The sequence below is a fragment of the Erpetoichthys calabaricus genome, chromosome 6, assembly GCF_900747795.2.
Source record: "Erpetoichthys calabaricus chromosome 6, fErpCal1.3, whole genome shotgun sequence".
NCBI classification, from domain to species: Eukaryota; Metazoa; Chordata; class Cladistia; order Polypteriformes; family Polypteridae; genus Erpetoichthys; species Erpetoichthys calabaricus.
The window spans coordinates 141,522,393-141,542,310 of NC_041399.2; the positions used below are offsets into that span (position 1 = coordinate 141,522,393).

The 19,918-nt window shown below is 37.7% G+C and overlaps 1 protein-coding gene across 4 annotated transcripts in view; it reads left to right on the plus strand.

The window, feature by feature from the left end:
* Nucleotides 1–19,918, plus strand: part of LOC114653573 (tensin-3-like) — a 358,125-nt gene that overhangs the window by 69,905 nt on the left and 268,302 nt on the right. The window contains exon 1 of one of the 4 annotated variants that reach the window (XM_028803966.2): nt 18,780–19,018. The exons of the other annotated variants lie outside the window; for them this stretch is intronic. Within the exon in view, the coding sequence (XP_028659799.2) occupies nt 19,007–19,018 (12 nt within the window). The 5' untranslated portion in view covers nt 18,780–19,006. Of the gene's footprint in view, nt 1–18,779; nt 19,019–19,918 lie in introns of those variants that run through there. 4 annotated transcript variants of the gene reach the window in all.

Consider the following 19,918-nt stretch of genomic DNA (forward strand, 5'->3'; position numbering starts at 1 on the left):
CAGAAAAAGAACATCATACCAACAGTAAAATATGGTGGTGGTAGTGTGATGGTCTGGGGTTGTTTTGCTGCTTCAGGACCTGGAAGGCTTGCTGTGATAGATGGAACCATGAATTCTACTGTCTACCAAAAAATCCTGAAGGAGAATGTCCGGCCATCTGTTCGTCAACTCAAGCTGAAGCGATCTTGGGTGCTGCAACAGGACAATGACCCAAAACACACCAGCAAATCCACCTCTGAATGGCTGAAGAAAAACAAAATGAAGACTTTGGAGTGGCCTAGTCAAAGTCCTGACCTGAATCCAATTGAGATGCTATGGCATGACCTTAAAAAGGCGGTTCATGCTAGAAAACCCTCAAATAAAGCTGAATTACAACAATTTTGCAAAGATGAGTGGGCCAAAATTCCTCCAGAGCGCTGTAAAAGACTCATTGCAAGTTATCGCAAACGCTTGATTGCAGTTATTGCTGCTAAGGGTGGCCCAACCAGTTATTAGGTTCAGGGGGCAATTACTTTTTCACACAGGGCCATGTAGGTTTGGATTTTTTTTTCTCCCTAAATAATAAAAACCACCATTTACAAACTGCATTTTGTGTTTACTTGTGTTATATTTGACTAATGGTTAAATGTGTTTGATGATCAGAAACATTTTGTGTGACAAACATGCAAAAGAATAAGAAATCAGGAAGGGGGCAAATAGTTTTTCACACCACTTTATATATATATATATATATATATATAGGTTATATTGTTTTTTAAGTACATAGCATTTTCACTGTTAAAAGTATTAATGGCTCCCTGAATGCTGCAAGAGTTACAGTATAAACCTAACATTAACATTTGCATCTCTGTATGTATCTGTAAATATTACCCAAGTGCACAAATATTACTGGAAAAGGAGAGTGTTACCTCTTTAAGGGGTGGGTTACAAGCAAGGGAAATTGTAAGAGTTGCTCTATCCCTATCCCTTGGCTGAACGCCCTTTTTTTTTTTTTAAAAGAAAAAGCATCAGAAAGGTAGCAGCATATTGATTTACATTCTAACACTTTAGTTAAGTAATGAGTGCTGTTTAACGTCTGGTAATGTTAGAAATGTTTTGTTGGAGGGAGTTATATGTATTTGAGGATCATGTTGATGGGTATGACAAGTGTTGATTGGTCTGCAGTTGGATTATGCCCCCAGGCTCAGAACACTAATAGTTTATTGTACAAGTGTATTATTGAAAGATACATTTCATCTGCCTCTATAAATACATTAAACATTTAATACTTTTTTTGGACTTGATAGAATGCCTTGTGTTGGCTTTTGTCCACTAGAGGGCAGAGTAGCTGTATTTTTTTTTAGTGACTGTTTTTTGAAAGTACATGAAAGTACTGTTCTGTTCATAAATTACATATCCTAACTGCAAATGTAAATTTTGTTGTTCTTTGCTTTTCTTTTAACATTAGTTTTATTTCTAAACAGGCAATGATGTATTATATAACACACAAAAGCTATGTAGCATTGAATGCTGAGAACCTATTAATTAAATATCATTAAACACATTAAGTTGAACGTGATATCTACAGAGAGTTGCTTCATCAACAAGAAAGCTATTGTTCCTGACTGAGTCAGTGTAAATTAATTTTACATCATAATTAATACAAGCTCATATTGTGGGAATGTTGTTGCATTTTTATTGTAGGATTTTGTTTTTCTCTGCGTATGCATTTTTTTTTTGTTTTTCTGCTTTGCACCTGATCTGTGTTTTACATTTTTGACATTCTCCATTAGACGAAAGAATAAAACTCTAGTTCAACATAATCATTGTTTAGAATATTTTAATTATACTAAATGGCAATAACACCTACATTATTAAACTCTGTAGGGTATGAGGTGAAGTATGTAACAAATACTGAATTTGTGAAAAAAACAGATTTAATTTGGGTCTTTGTTCTCCTAGTGAGATAGTGAAGACTCTTAACAGGAATTGTAAACACCGAACAGGGATACAACCTAATGCTTTTTATTTTCTTATATCTGTAATGACTTTATATTCACACATGATGAAGCCTTTTAGTTCATTTGTCATTTTCCATTGTACTTCTCCATGTTTGGAACAAATCTCCATACATTCAATAGAAAATCATATTACAATGATAAAAATTACATTTATTTCTTAAACACAGCAGCAGTAGTAGACATTAAAATGCTCAAAACAGACATTGCATCGTAATCCAGATCCAAGGGGTAGGACAGGGATGCACAAATTTTATTTTGGAGTATTCAGGAAGATGTCAATTTAATTTCAATTGTGTTATTTTGTGTGCTTTAGCCTACTGTCTGTTGTCAGAAAATATTAAGAGATTTTTTTAAACAACCCACACTAATTGTATACAGCACTTTTCTACGGTGAACATCATTCTTAATCAGTTTACCAATTAAAATACATTATGCAACTGTTTATATTGATTTTTTTTTAGTTATTTACAGTTGGACCGTGGGCACATTTAGTGATATGCTGCAGTCAGGGCCAGCATGTGAGATAATGCAAGACACTTTTTACAAACCCCCCAGAAATCCCTGTATATTCTTATTAAACAATACACTTAATCCACATACGAAACGTATTGTAGTACAGGCTTCATGATGCAGTGTATCTTTGGAACCATGGAAAAAGTAACAAAATTTAGAGGCGTTTTACGGAAATACAAACCAGTATTACTGCGAGAGGAAATTAAAGGTACACAATACAGTGACGTATTATTATTATTATTATTACAGCCACATACAAGCCAGTATTACTGTCAGAGGAGATTAAAGGCATATTACCGGCTTGCACACCTGTATTACCGCCAGAGAAAATTAAAGGTATATTGCGGACGTACAAGACGGTATCCTTCAATAAGGGCGCGCACAAAAAGGCGACCCTCAAAAGGGCGACCTCAATTGGGCGCAGCGAATAAAGGCGCACATAAATAAAGATCTGCACTTTTGTTGCTCTTCACATATTCCAGAGCCATTTGAACTAAATTATCTACGAACGCCTTTATTCGCTGCGCTCAATTGAGGTCGCCCTTTTGAGGCTCGCCTTTTTGTGCGCGCCCTTATTGAATAGAGCCGTACAAGACAGTATTACTGTCACAGAAAATTAAAGACACACAATACACGGCGGCAGCCCACGAAGAACGGTCAGCTCAGCAAGTAAACATCAACAAAAGAAAGGCTGAAAGAAAGAAAAATACGACCAACAAAAAGAATCCGGTCAAAGTCCCTTGCCATTTAATATAGACTGTTCCTACTAATGTTTATGCACTACTGTTCTAGCGCCCGTTATTGTAACGGGCTAAATGACTAGTTTTTTCATAATGTTTATTAAAAAAAACCGTTTTTTTTCCTTTATAAATGTTACCCTTATCAAAGTGCCATCTGAGGTGATAATCTGGTACCCTATCCCCATGCGCTGTCGCTACTAAGGGTAACACTGGGAATTGGAAGCAGAAAATGAACTGGCAACATTCTGGCTTTGAATCTAATTCCACTGCCACTATGCCACAGTGAAATAATTCAGAAAGACTGCTACTTACCTTCATGACTCTTAGTACACTGGAGTCTTGGAAATGTCTGACTCGTATTAACATTTTAACTCACTTGCTTGTCAAAATAACAACAACAACAACAACAACATTTATTTATATAGCACATTTTCATACAAAAAGTAGCTCAAAGTGCTTTACATAATGGAGAGAAGAAAAATAAAAGACAAAATAAGAAATTAAAATAAGACAACATTAATTAACATAGAAAGGAGTACGGTCCGATGGCCAGGGTGGACAGAAAAAACAAAAAAAAACTCCAGAAGGCTGGAGAAAAAAATAAAATCTGTAGGGGTTCCAGGCCACGAGACCGCCCAGTCCCCTCTGGGCATTCTACCTAACATAAATGAAATAGTCCTCTTTGTAGTTCGGGTTTTTCACGGAGTCACTTGATGCTGATGGTCATACAGATTTCTGGCTTTTAATCCATCCATCATTGTTGGAACTTCATGGTGCTTTGGGTAGATGGTGGTGGCCCACCAACAGGACACCGGAAAAGGAAACAGAAGAGAGAGTAGGGGTTAGTACAGATTTTGAATGAATAGTTATTATAATGAATTAGATATACAGAGTATCAGGATTAAATTACAGTGAAGTTATGAGAAGGCCATGTTAAAATAATGTGTTTTCAGTAGTTTTTTAAAGTGCTCCAATGTATTAGCCTGGCGAATTCCTACTGGCAGGCTATTCCAGATTTTAGGTGCATAACAGCAGAAGGCCGCCTCACCACTTCTTTTAAGTTTTGCTCTTGGAATTCTAAGGAGACACTCAGTTGAGGATCTGAGGTTAAGATTTGGAATATAAGGTGTCAGACATTCCGATATATAAGCCGGGGCGAGATTATTTAAAGCTTTATAAACCATAAGTAGAATTTTAAAGTCAATTCTGAATGACACAGGTAACCAGTGTAGTGACATCAAAACTGGAGAAATGTGTTCGGATTTTCTTTTCCTGGTAAGGATTCTAGCAGCTGCATTCTGCACTAGTTGCAAACGATTGATGTCTTTTTTGGGTAGTCCTGAGAGGAGTGCGTTACAGTAATCTAGCCGACTGAAAACAAACGCATGAACGAATTTCTCTGCATCTTTCGATGATATAAGAGGTCTAACTTTTGCTATGTTTCTTAGGTGAACAAATGCTGTCCTAGTGATCTGATTAATATGCGATTTAAAATTCAGATTACAATCAACGGTTACCCCTAAGCTTTTTACCTCCGATTTGACTTTTAATCCTAATTCATCCAGTTTATTTCTAATAGCCTCATTGTATCCATTATTGCCAATCACTAAGATTTCGTTTTTTTTCTTTATTTAATTTGAGAAAGTTACTATTCATCCATTCTGAGATACAAGTTAGACATTGTGTTAGCGAATCAAGAGATTTGGGGTCATCAGGTGCTATTGATAAATACAGCTGTGTGTCATCAGCATAGCTGTGGTAGCTCACGTTGTGCCCTGAGATAATCTGACCTAATGGAAGCATGTAGATTGAGAAGAGCAGTGGACCCAGGATAGAGCCTTGTGGAACACCATATAGAATATCATGTGTCTTTGAGTTATAATTACCACAACTAACAAAGAATTTTCTCCCTGCCAGGTAGGATTCAAACCAATTTAAGACACTGCCAGAGAGGCCCACCCATTGACTAAGGCGATTCTTAAGAATATTATGATCAATGGTGTCAAATGCGGCACTCAGATCTAAGAGGATGAGAACAGATAAATGGCCTCTGTCTGCATTTACCCGCAAGTCATTTACTACTTTAACGAGTGCAGTTTCTGTGCTGTGATTTGTTCTAAAACCTGACTGAAATTTATCAAGAATAGCATGTTTATTGAGGTGCTCATTTAACTGTATAATGACTGCCTTCTCTAGAATTTTACTTAAGAAAGGCAGGTTAGAGATGGGTCTATAATTTTCAAGAGCAGAGGGATCGAGATTATTTTTCTTAAGTAGGGGTTTAACTACCGCAGTCTTAAGACAGTCTGGGAAGACCCCCGTATCTAATGACGAGTTTACTATGTCAAGAACATTATCACTAAGCACGCCCGATACTTCTTTGAAAAAATTTGTTGGTATTGGGTCAAGGGCACAGGTGGAGGGTTTCATTTGAGAAATTATTTTATGTAAATCAGGTAAATCTATCCTAGTGAAAGACTTTAATTTGTTTATTATGGGGTACTGGGGTTTAGGAGGATCCTTAGTATTGGGGAGATATACTATGTTATTTCTAATATCATTAATTTTTTGATTGAAAAATACAGTGATAGCCTCCCAGGTTTTACTGGAAGTACTTAGGAGGCATTCCTTTGAGTTACCTGGGTTTAACAGATGATCAATTGTTGAGAATAAGACTCTGGGATTACTAGCATTGTTATTTATAATCTTAGAGAAATAGCAGCGCCTCTCAAGACGGACTGTGTTATTGTATTCTGTTATTTTAACTTTTAATATTTCATAGTCAATAGTTAGTTTAGTTTTCCTCCATTTACGCTCAGCTCTACGGCATGTTCTCTTTAAATCAGACACTCTTTGGGTCTTCCATGGTATAACATAAAAAATGTTTGTTTTTTATTTGTTCTTTTTTTAAGAAGCAGGCAATTAACCATGTGTTACAAACTACAAGGGAAACAATAGCTTAATTGTGGCCATTTTCATCTGTTGAGGGATGGAGGAGTCTAATCCTTCATTTGTTGATTTGTCCTACAAGAGTACAGTAGACTGGAAGAAACTTCTGATATAGCAAAGTGATAATGTGTACAAGGAGCAGAATATCTAATTAAATTGCATGTTTGTTTTAAATATCAGAAGACAATTAACTAAGTTGCAAATTAACTAGGGATAAACTGGTGTTATGTTCAGCTATGTCTGCTGATTAAGTAGCTCATTTTCAAAGAAGAAAAAACACATTTTGTAGAAAAGAACAGAAAAAAGATGAGAGGGCTATAATCCTGCTTGGTTCCATTATTGAGTTTTCCACAAATGTAAAGTACAGAAGAGCATAATATCTAAATAGATGTCATGTTACTTCGAGAAAAAAGATAGTTAAGAATTTGTTCGGAACACAAGTCAGCAGCCACACCTACCTTCCTGGACAAGGACTGCCCACTGAGGAATATGAAAACTGTAATGTTTAAGCATTGTCTTAATCTTGGATTATATTGTGAGGTTCTGAAGTGCTTTGCAGAACAGGAATTCTAGAGAGATACCCTGAAAAGACTTGGTGATAATTTGAATAATTAGAATGGTTTGAGATTAGATAAAACTAGCCAACCCGCGGTGTACCATACGCCGCATAATCAGGCCATGATTTTTAAGCACAGGGAGAAAATTAACATTTGAAAAATCGGTAATGTAATAAATCACCAAGAAAAGTAACATTTCATGTGCCCACCCCCAGCTCGTCACCTGAGTCGTTTTCCTCTTTGCACAGTCCACATGCACCTGTGAGTCACGTAGACTTTTCATTGTTGTTTGCGGTTTTGGCAGCTTTTCTATATATAATCCACCAAGTCACCCGACCATGGTAGTACCGAGTGGGGGGGAGGGGGGTGTACAAAGGGCAGGGACGTAATCAGTGCGAGCGTATGACCCGCTAGCCATGTTTTTGAAAGTTTGGCCCTGTGCCTTATTAATTATCATGGCAAAGGCAAATCTAACAGGAAATTGTCTTCGTGTTAAAGTAAAAGGCAAATTATCTGCGACAAACAAACTGTTTTACACGCTGCATACCGTGTATACTACGCCGCATAATCACGCCGCTTTTTTAATGTTTTTTAAGCAGAGGGAAAAAAAATGAACCTTTGCAAAATCTGTAACGCTGCTTTCAGTAAGTACAATGCACACGCGTTTAATTTATTGGCCACTTTTTGCCAGCCGTCTTTTCTGGTTTGGGCTGCTTTTACAATGTTACCGCTTGTGCATATTAAATCTTGAAATCCTTCAAGTAACTAATTAACTAACTAACACCCACCCACCCAGCTTGTGTGAAAAAAATGCGCCCGTTCTTTCATCATTTTGTTGCAGCCTATCAAAGACTTGCTGATCATGTTTTCTAGACTCAATATACATTGGCTTTTCTCTCAGCGCGAGGGCACTCATTCATCTCGGATTATTACATCCAGCTAGTCTGCTAGACTAATCTGCTACACGGCTGCGTTTGAAAAACCGACTTATCTCGGATGATTTTCACCGCCATTAATGATTAGGAATCTGGTTGGAACAAAACCCTGCATCCACAGGGGTTCACCAGGACCGGGTTTGGGAAACGCTGCTGAACACAGACAAAACCGACTCAGGTGAGGAGTGGGGGCGGGCAAAGTAGTTGCAGCTATTGATTATTCAGTGTTGTTTGCCTGGGTGTCTGATCTGCGTTGACTGACATGGTTATTTTCTGCGTATCCCATGGTTGTCTTCCGGCAGTGTGAATGCCTCGAGAGACAGGGCGTTCTTGTGTGGTGAGTTGTTGCAGTTTGTGACCACCTCGCCGATGTTATCCCAATGTTGGCAAACAAAGCCAACAGCCATGTTGTGAAGTTTGAGAGCAACAGTTTCGTCAATGACATTTTTCCAAAAAAACCCGACTGATAAAAACAAACAGTTACCTGATGCAGGAATTTCTATAACATTGAAAGAAATGTTGTTTCCATGAAATACATTTGAAGCCGTAGCCATGGAGGGCAAAAGAACAGTCAATGTGGCTCACAGCTGGATTTGGACAGCAGCACAGACCAAAGTGAGTATGTGTTTGATGAGCTGTTCGAGTTGGCGGAGGGGTAGAGCTTCTGGGCGGGGCTTCATTGTTCGTTTCCCATGGTTTTCGATGGTGGACGTGGTCGGGTGTCGTAACCGAAACGAATAATGAAAAGTCAACGTGGCTCAGAGGTGCGTGTGGACTCCTAGCACAGATGAAAGGGACTAACTGGGTGGTCGGTGAGTTTTTGCGTCCGGGCACATGAGCAGGCAGTGTGAATGCCTGGAGAGCGAGGGTAGACGCGGGCCGGGGAAAAAGGAGTGTTGGTGGGCGAGGAAACGTTTTCCGTGTTCCTGCAGGACCATCTAAGAAGACGCATGTTTGTCGCGGATGCAAATTGCTGTATGTAGCGTGTAAAACAGTTTGCTATGGTGCACGCGGTCGTGCGTCGTAACCGAAAAGTCAACATGGCTCAGAGGTGCATGTGTACTGTAGGACAGACGAACATAAATGACGGCGTTTTTTCCGAGTCGTCGCGTCCTAGTTGGTGGGCGTGGCTCTGCGAGTTGTCGTCGTATCCAATGGTCTTAGAGTTGGTGAGCGTGGCTCCTTCCTGCGTGCGCCATGGGCGTCTTACTTGTCGGCGGCTTAGTGAATCCACGCCCGTTCCGGCGTGCTTTCCATGGGTGGCTATTTGTCAGCGGCTTAGTGAATTATATATATAGATGATCCTTGCTGTGTGTTATGGTTGTATAACTCTGCTGAAGGGTGTCTTGTGCCACTAGCCTCGACCCCCCTTTGTAGTGATGTTTTAAATGTTATTCATTTTTCTTTTATGACTAAACCCTACTATCAATTAGTTACTTTATGGTTGTTCTCATTTTTAATGTTTTAGCTATTGAAGAAGAAGAAGCTACTTGCGTTGAAGTTATATTTTTCTCCTTTTATATTGCTATGTTTTATGTATCATCTCAAAGTAGTAAATAAAAAGAATAGCTTCTTTTAAAATTATTGATTTTATTTTGGTTATTGTTTTGCTTTTTTATACTGCTTATATCTCATAACAGTATTTATAGGCAGCTTGATATTAAAAAGTAATTCTCTGCATTCCTATATATAAACACTGGCAATATATATTAACCAGGTACTGTGCACCTTAATTAAGAAGGAAAAATGTTGAATCACCAGTTACTTAAAAGCAATTATCATTTTTTTGATAAAGCAATTATTACTTCCTGTCTACTCCAGTGCTTTGAAATGCAAACAATCAAATTTTAATTTCTTTTACACCGATCCACAGTGATGAACATTACAAAGTCTAGATGGGTACGGTGCAATATTAATTATTATAAAGCCATCATAATTAATGTTCTCTACGTTACTCAGTGCTATACAAAAGAGCTCGTCTCTAAAACTCCATGTCAAGCATCCGTATCCATTTTTTGAAATGGTAATACTGATCTTTCAAATTGTGAATCTTGCAGATCAATCTTAATTTTTATTAAGACACCAACTCATTACTCTATAATGTCTGTCAGTATTTTATATACTGTATCATATACAGAAGGGTATATATAATCCCCTAAACTTTTGCTGTTACATGCAGAAAAGACATCCAATGGTATTGAATGCGATTCTTTTTTTGAAAGTTACAGAAATGATTTTGAGCCACGCAGCTTACATTTACATTATAGCTGTGAACCTTCAGTTCATGTATAATATAAATGTGGTTAGTTTACCCTAAAATGTGGTTTTCATCAAGGCACTATTAGCTTCATGGTAGGTCTGCCTCTGCTGAAGATCCAAAGTAAAATATACAAATATCTTGCAGTATTATAGACTACCATGGTTAGTATTTTAATGAGCAAATATGTAAAAAAAAAGAATGTCTAGAGTTGAAAAGGAGATGCTAAAAGTAGGGAGGCTAACCTACCAGGTAAAATGTTCTGAGAACCCACCTTACAATTCAAGGGTACCAAAGCCCATCCCAGCAGCACTTGATGCAAGGCAAGAAATCAGACCTACTCATACACAAACACACACACACACACACACACACTTAAGACAAAATACTGCATTTGAAAACTAGTGGGTCAAAACTTAATTTTGATGTGAATTCTATTTTGGAATAGTTATTTTTAACTATTTTCCATTTTTATGAAGCTGCAGCCACACCATGTTATTTTGTTATACTGTATTTGTGTCTAAATGTATGTGTATCTTAATGTTAAAATCTCTATATTATGAAAAGTTTATTTTGTAATATTCCATCATAGTCAGTATAATATATTTGGGAACATTATAAATATATTTGCAGAAATCTTTGATTTTTTTATATCTTAATTGAAATTAATATAAAACATGTTCTCCTATCTTTATAAAAACCTTCCAAATGCAAATTAGGGTCACAAGTGACCACCATGAACCATTATTTATATTTTTGCGAACTTAAATTGTATGTTGTTTTGGTAGTTGAAATGGATCATAGAACGTTCATATTATAGATTCATGTCACATAGATCTTTTCATGGTATTGCTTAGTAATATGGGAATGAAGAAATGTTTTTTTAAATCAATTAATTATGGCACCGTCTTTGTTGTGACAGTATTGGATTTGACTCGAGAGCAATTTTCTTCTGTGTTCCATATATCATCTTGTTACATTCATTCTGTTCAGTACTGTCCTGATAACACTATGTGCATACTTTGGTATGCCCTGTAATTGACAGGCATTCCATTTATTGCTTGTTCCCGGCTTGCACCTGAAACTGCTCAAATACGCTCCTGCCTTCAGCAGCTTTGTAATAGAAAAGACAGTTTTAGGGGATGGATGGATGTATATATAAATGTGTACTATATTAATACCCTTAAAGGGAAAAAATGAAAATAGAAAAAAACGTTTTGAATTTGAAAGTGCAGCATAAATTCTCATTAGACTACAAGTACACAGAGCTGGTAATCTGTCCAGCCATAGCCTTAAAACAACACCAAACACCACAGTAGTTTTGAAAAAGAAGATTTTACTCACAGGTGTGATGCTATCTTATCTGCTATTGCAGCTTTTCTAGTTAGTGTTATAACAGAAATAAGGGAGTTAACCCATTGCATGGTGTGGTGTAGTAACTTCATTATCATTTGAAGAGAACTGCATAATTTATCAAGACACAACATGTAAAAAGATAGAGGAGCTTACAGACCCCATCTGTGGGGTGACTGAAAGAGATTTGTTAAGGAAGTGCTAAATAACTTCTCAGAACCACATGATCCATATTTTTAAATCGAATTTACATTTTGTTAGTTGGTTTTCTCTGTACATTCAAATTGGATCTTCAAAATCAAAGTGCTGATAGGTTTTTGCTAACTGCCACCACTCAAGGAAAAAAAATCTTTTAATGATTATACAATCTCTCCAGTGAAATAGAATCTTCTTTAAACTAAAATCAAATATGAAATTAACATAAAATCCAACTTGTAGCGATGCCTACCAAGTTTATGGAACTAATACAAAGGTAATTTGTCTATAAATTGTTTTCATAACCACATAACCTTTTCCATCCATTCATCCATCACTGAGCCTACTTAACTCAATTCAGGGTTCATTGGGGATTGGAACCATGCAACCTCATTACTTTAGTATTTCACAAATGTTCCATTACGTTAGACTGAGCATTTGAAGAGAAGTACTGGTGTATTTCCCTTTAATAATTATGTTTTCAATGTTTATAACCCAACCTATTTTTTATCCCATTTCATAGTGATTGATTGAATTATTTTGAGGCTGATTTAATTGTAAGTAAAGGAGTTTATTTCTGTATTGAAAATTGGTGTATAAACTACAAAGACAGATCACAGTCCTGTTTAAAAAGGTTATTATTTTTAGTTTTCCGGCATTGCTGTAGAATACGTTGTGAGGTTACTGAACTCCTTTAGGACGGCACGCAGAATCGCAACTGCCACGTTTGTGGAGGACTGCTTTTCCGTTGTCGAGACAACCACAGGTTCGCAGCAGAGCACCGCGGAAACAACTATGAGTCGATCGAGATCATGCTATAAGATCCTATCGCCAATGGGTAATGCAAGGGACATTATAAATGCAGAGAACAGTATAACTTGGCCACTGACCTGGCCCTGACTATGCCAATTTGCTGTGTCTGTGTATAGGAGAGTGGTAGCTTTTTCAAGTTGAATAAAACTGGTTTTCCTAAAGTACCGAGACTCAGCATCGTGTTTTGGGGTGCAAGACAGTGACTCAAGTGCCATAACGTTTAAAAAAATTGCTTGCAGAGCATTTATCAATATTCTGTTTTGAATTCACTTAAACAGATCTAAAGCTGTAAATGTGCAAGTGGAGCTTTTTATGTCTATGAATATAATCTACCAGCACCTTCCTGCAAATTACTCAACTGAGCCAATAACTTCGTCAAAAAAGGGGAACAAGCTTATAATGATGCTTCATTCCATATTAAATGATTGTGTTACGCATTGGTATAGAAGGTCACTCTACTGTCTCAGATGAAAATAAAATATGAGATAATTTCAAGTAAACCTACAAGAGGTTTTACTTTGATTTGTATAATAACTGCCTGAAGTTCTAACATGAAACATTTGTCACAAATGCTACTTCTGAGTAAATGCTCTGGTGTTTCATCATGTTGTCATTCTTCCCTAATCAGAACTCTCATTACAACAAACTGCATTTTTACTTATGCATCTATACTTTAAAAGTTGGAAGAAAACATAATAAAATTATATATTTAATTTGGCTTCTTCCTACAGTTTTTGACAGGCAACCTTGCAAATGATTTGTTTTGTATTTGGTGGAATCTGGTTTCAGAGAGTTATTCATCACACTGTAAACCATACTCCTTGACATTTTCTGTCTTTCTTAATACTCCTTAGCCACATTGAATAATCTGATGACAGACTTTTGTTCATTCCTGTGGGCCAGTAGGAGTCCTTTAGTCTGCCTTAAGAACTGTGCTTGACCTTGAAGTGGGAGGATAACACTGGCTACAAGGAGAAGAGCAGCATTGCATTTGTGAAAAGCAAATATGGGGCTCAACCTCTACCTACCGTATGCTTTTTCAGTCCTTTTTCAGTTACACTTTCATTGTTTGCAAAATCTGTGCCTTTTTCATTTGTACTGTATGGAACATAGTGATTAATATGCATGCCAAGAAAATCAAACAACATGGTGGAGCCAGTTAATTTTTTAATAATTTGAACTCACACTGTTGTTATAAAGAATGTTTTAGGCAGATCTTAATTAGTAGCACTTTTTACTGCTTCAGTTATTTTATCTGTTTAAAAAATACATATAGGCCAACGCTTGCCTATACTTCCACAACATTGGCTCGTCACTATGAACTTCCAGACAGTATTCAGAAGACATTAAGAAGTGCTAATGAAAGGTTAGGTTATATAGTACAATGTGTAGAGTACAAGTTGAAGGAGATTATGGTAAAGCTTTATAAGGCACTGGTTAGACCTCTGGAGTACTGTGTACTGTTTTGGTCTCCATGTTACATAGAAGTGTTTAAAAAAAAAAAAAAAAGCCCAAAGAAGCGTAACTAGACTGATTCCAGGAATAGAGGACATGAGTTATGAGGAAAGAATTAAACAACTGAGCCTTTTCAGTTTGAGCAAATGGAGGTTAAGAGGCAGCATGATTAAAATATTCAAAATTATAATGGGAATTAGTACAGTGGATCAAGACTGTTACGTTGAAATGAGTCCAACAAGTACTTGGGGACACAGTTGGAAACTTGTCATGGGTAAATTTTGCACAAGCATTAGGAAGTTTTTCTTCACACAATAAACCATAACCAAGTAGAGTAAGTTACTAAGCTGTGTGGTAGACCGTAGGATATTAGTGACCTTCAAAACTAGACTTGATGTTATTTTGGAAAAATTAAGCGGATAGGACAGGCAAGTTTTGTTGGGGTGAAGGGCCTGTTCTCGTCTAAATCTTTCAGATGTTCTCACTTGCTGAGCAATCTGATGATCTTCACCAAAAGAAAATTGTTACTATATAGTAGCTATATTTTTTTAAGACCAAAGAGATGATGTGCTGTTGTCCTTTTTATATTAGTTTGTCCTATTATGCTCTTTTTTTCCTTCTTTCTTATCCTAATGAACATTTTCATTTTGAGACACAGTATTCACAAATGAATGGCAATGACTGAAACAGATCTCAAATTAGAATAGCTTGTTTTATTTTTAAGTTGCTTATCCCTGAAACAGTCATAACATGACAAAAATCATGTTTTAACATCTAATTTTTAACTCTGTCTTTTTTTTTTCCAGAACTCTCTTCCATTAAGTGAATAACATTTATGTTTAGAATGCATGATTTGCATGTGCATGTCATTTGGTTTGAGCACAATATTTTACAAGTTAATCTTTTGAAGCCAATGGTTTTTGCCTAAGCCTTATGTTCTTATGTACACAGAGGTTTAAGCACCTGTAATGGAAACCAAAAGATTACAAGTTCATATTTCACCGCAAACGTATTGTGTGCCCCATATTACGTTATTACAGCACACTGGCAGAGACTTTGGACAAAGAGCTGGGAGATTGTAATCACTTGACAAATAAAGCAAACTCTAACATCCTAATTTTTTAAAAGCTTGAAGTGCATTATTAAGTAGGAGAGAAATCTGCAAAGACTTGTGTCTGAGGTACTGTATTATCATGAGGAGAATGGTAAGATTCATTAGTGTACACAAAAGATGTAGAAAATAGTTAATATAAAGAAAAAGAAATTGATCAGGAGGATCTACAGAACTCCACGGGCACCAACTCCAGTTGCAGGGGTGGCCAAAGGAGAGACCCAGATGTCGATATCAGTTACAATATTGTGTGAAATTTGGGGAGAGTACTACAGAATTAACTTAATGTATGTTCCTGGCCACCAAGATGCAGGAAAATTATTCTTCCAAATGTAAAACTAAAATTCATCCCAAATCATTTATTAGGTGTTACTGATAAATCATACTACCTTTCTGGGTCTTCTGGGCATTTACTGTGGATGTTTTGGGCATCAGAGCTAGCTCTTTACTATTTATTAATCTGTTGGCTTGACTTCACAGATTAGATAGCCTTACATCTGATAGGATAGCTACAGATTTAATTGATGACCTTTGGCATAAGGTAGTGAGACACTTATGAGCAACCTTCTGTTTAGAAATATCAAAGTTCTGTTCAAAGTATTTTTCTGCCAAAGATGTTATTTCATATGCTGCACATACTTGGTTTGTTAAATGGAGGCACATCCAGTAATAATGTGTTATTTAAAAAATAAATAAATAAAAAAAGAACTTTATACAAATATGAAATTTTAGTATGTAATGTGTTGTGTTATAAAGTGGAGAATTTTCTTGAGTATTGATTTACCTGTTGATAATGTGCACATATTAAATTAGTGCCTAAAAGAGTTTACTCCTACTACTTTTGTGGGTCTTGACTATTATTAACCCTTAAAGATAGGGTGAGAAGCTCAGTCATCCGGGAGGGGCTCAGAGTAGAGCCGCTGCTCCTCCGCATCGAGAGGAGTCAGATGAGGTGGCTCGGGCATCTGATCATTATGCCTCCTGGATGCCTCCCTGGTGAGGTGTTCCGGGCACGTCCAACCGGGAGGAGGCCCCGGGGATGACCCAGGACACGCTGGAGGGACTATGTCTCCCGGCTGGCCTGGGAATGCCTCGGGATTCTCCCAGAAGAGCTAGAAGAAGTGGCTGGGGAGAGGGAAGTCTGGGTATCTCTGCTCAAGCTGCTGCCCCCGCGACCCGACCTTGGATAAGCGGAAGAGGATGGATGGATGGATGGATGGACTATTATTGAAAGCATGGGTTACGTTTGCCATTTCCGTTTAGCCCTAAATGTATGATTAATGGCAACACTAATTTTTTTTTAATTAGCTGTCACTACTAAAACAAAAGCAACAGTGACCAATATATGCAGTCTTGTTGGTGAACCTTATTTATTTTAGTTTGTATACACTAATGAAGAGGAGTTGTAACAGACTGAGGTTGAGAAAGTAAAGAGAGGCACAGTAACAGGAATCTTTAAAGCCTGTAGCTGCTATGAGACTTAGAATGACCTCTGACTGGTAGTGCAGTCTTTGAAAGAATTAGGTAATGACCATTGAGGACAAATGCCTTTGCCAGTATCATAGTTGGAAAACCTAGTAATGTTTGATGATGAAAACACCTTGACCCACAATGCCACACTTTCTGTTGGTTGATGAGTTTCCAGCCACCATTAAGCATGTAGTGTTGTCCTGAAGACCTTTTTCCATATGAGATCTCAGTTGTTGTACAGTACATATTTTGGAGTACTCTCAGGTCAGATCAGTGTTTAGGAACATGCACTGGTGCAGCACGTTGCCGCACCCACCGCACGACGAAACAGTTTGGGATCCTGGTCGGCAACCCCCCTAGGCAGACACACTGTCCAGTCCCACTCCCTGGAGATGACCATCTATCTGCTGCAGACAGGTGTCACGTGGTCCTCCCCTTGGTCTGGTACAGCTGCCCTGGTCCTCAACAATGAGGATCCTGTGATACGGATCACCCATGGGGAATCATGCCACATGGCCGTAGCTGGCACTCCCTCACAATGCAGGTAATATGCCTCATTCGGGACTCTGTGAGCAAGTGCTTGTTCGACACAAAGTCAAACCAGCAGTATCCAAGGAGGATGCACAGTACCAACGGAGTCCATTCTTCATCTCAGATCATTGGATAGTGTCTATGTCACGCATCCATATAGCAAAACAGTAAGCACCAGGACTCTAAAGACTTGGATCCTTCATCCTTTTGCAAAGATATTGGGGGTGCTACACACCCCTTTTCAATGACTTTATGACCCCCCCCCCCCCCCCCCCCACATGCTCTCCCAGTCTGTCTGACTTCATAGAAAGAGTCACCAGAGACATGAATGTCACTGCCGAGATAAGTAAACCTCTCAATGAGGTTGACATTCTTTCCGCAGACAGACCAACAGATGGCTATGCCCTAAAGGTCATTACAGCCTGGATCTTGTTTTTTTATCCTGGACACTCGCAAGCACACTCAAACTCCTCGCTCAGTCTCTCAAGAACCCCGATCATAGCCTCCATTGACTCTACGAAAGAGACTATTCCTGATCAAGAAGCCAGGTTTTTGATTCAGTTATGTGCATACACATGAAATCAAATATATCCATTAAACTTCACAAGAGTTCGTTTTTAACATTAAAAAGTAGTGCTACAAAGTTTGTCCATCTGATACCTGTCACCTGAAACCTTCCCTTGCCTAATTTTTGACAGGCACACTCTGTAAACCTCATAGAGGTTCTCATAGAACTTATGCTGGCAACATTATGTTGTGTTGGACATTTCACCTCACTTTTTAATTGCAAGTTCTTTACCACTTTTTGTGGGCTTCTGTACACTGAGCCATTGTAATATGTTAACCTAAATTGAGGTCATTTTCAGTTATTACAAATATTAATTTTGATAGAAATTATACTGCACAATCCATTACTTTTAATTGCACACTTACAAAATGATAGTCTAAGATTTCAACTGAGATTTGATTTTTTTTTCCCTGAGTGTAAACAAGTTCTACCAAGCAAGTTGGTAGCACTAAATTATTCTGTTAAGTGTGCCCATCTAATTTACTGTGTCACTGCGTCAGTGAATTTCCACTGTAATATTTTACTATCCATTTATTGGAGTCCATCCTGAGAGAATGGAGTGCCTAGGAGGAGCCAGTTCTGGGCATACTCATGCACACATTCACACCCCCTCTTGCTGAACCAATTCAGATCTGCCAGTTAACCTAGCACACACATGTTTGGGATGTGAAAAGAGAACCAATGTGCTTGACATATGGAGAGAACATGAAAACACCATATAGACAGCAGGCAGTAGGCCAAGAGTCAAACCCACAAGGCCAAATATGATTTGTGAAATGCTTGTTATTAATGCTAACTATAATCGTTATATTTCCCTTTTTGTTCATACCTTTTAATTGATCATTTGTCAGATATTTTGATTAGCAGTATGAAGGAATTGTAAAAATCACTTGTAACTGTTATAAAGGCTGCTGTCAAATCAAAATGGTTAGGGCAACAATTTGCAGTTTATTTTGAATAAATGGGATGGGATTGGTAAACCAATGACATGTGCCATTGTGTAGAGAGAGATCTCTCAAAATCACTATTAAAAAGAGAACATCATCACATAAAATTTACTGTCATGCACTAAAATGTTTTATCATTTATCCTTTTTACATTTTGGCGTCAATCATCTTGACATTGATATATAGGGTATTAGAAAAAAAGCCTTATGTGATGAATAAACATTACTTAAGTAATTTTAATTGCACCATACATTTTCATTTTTCCCTTTGATGCTTTCATTCCCTACTGTGCATTGGGTGAATCTCATCTGTGTGGAGGGAGGGGCTCCAAAGTGCATAGCACAAAGAGGCAGGGCTCTTCAGGCTGGGAAGAGCTACTTTGCAGAGCAGTAGGGAAGAACTGAGAGCCAAGAAGTTTGCACATAGTACGGTCTCATTTTGCTATCCTTATACTTGTAGGATACAGACTTGGCGTCTGATAGTTCTCAGTCGTAAGCAGGCTGTGTATTTCTGGAAAGGTGCAGACTTTAAAGGAGCTTGTTTTGGAGTTATCTTTTTGTCGTTCTGTCTTTTTTTTTCTCTTTGAGGAATAAGTAAGAAACGGATTCCTTAATGAAAGGAAAGGTAAGCAGTCTTGTACTTCATCTTTAGTGTTCTTTTCCATTGGAAGGAGCTTCATAAGAGTTAATAATATAACTGTTAAAACTCAAATATGTGTTTGTTTTCAAATGCAAGAAAGAAAGGAGATGGTGAGGTTCTTTGCTGTGATAAATTAATACAGGTTAAGATCAGGAAACATATGTTTTATTTACAGGGGCATAATCCAAGACTTGCTTTTGTTGGACCTGAGGGCTATACGTTTTATTCATTTTTAGTACAAGCACTGGTTTTAATTTCCCTTCAGCAAGCAGAACAATATCAATCAAGGAGCCAGCTTGTTTGACTGCGGGTGTGTGTGCCGTTGGGGGGTGGGAGGGTAGTGGTGATTTGCAAGTCAGCTTTTGGTATTTTGTTGCCTCAAGGCCCTGAAGTAGCCAACCATTGTTAATGAGAAGTAGAGTGCGTGGCATTTACTTTACACTTCAGCACTATGTTTTTTTTTTTTGTTTCTTTCATGTATTTTAGTTTATCAAATTGCCCTTACTGTGTGCTTCTTTAATCAGAAGTACTCAAAAGAGACAAAAAATTGATTGACATGAAAGTCAGCAGATTTATTAAGTGTTATACACATATATTGTAGGTGTGTGTAATTCTGTCTTCCCACCACCCCCACCCAACTGAAAGTTTTAGAACACCTAAGCAACAGAATTTAGCTGATATCTGCTTCTAGAAATGTGCACTACATTAAACAAAAGGGGGGCTGTGTAAATGATGGAAAGAAAAAAATACCTAATCCATTTTGGATTGCATTCCTTTGCATCCTTGGGAAAGTGGCAGATAATGAAGTATTGTTTGCCATACGGCTCATTCTTTGAGTGGAAGAAAAGTCCAGGCTCTCATGTGTTTCCTGCTATATCTCCAGGT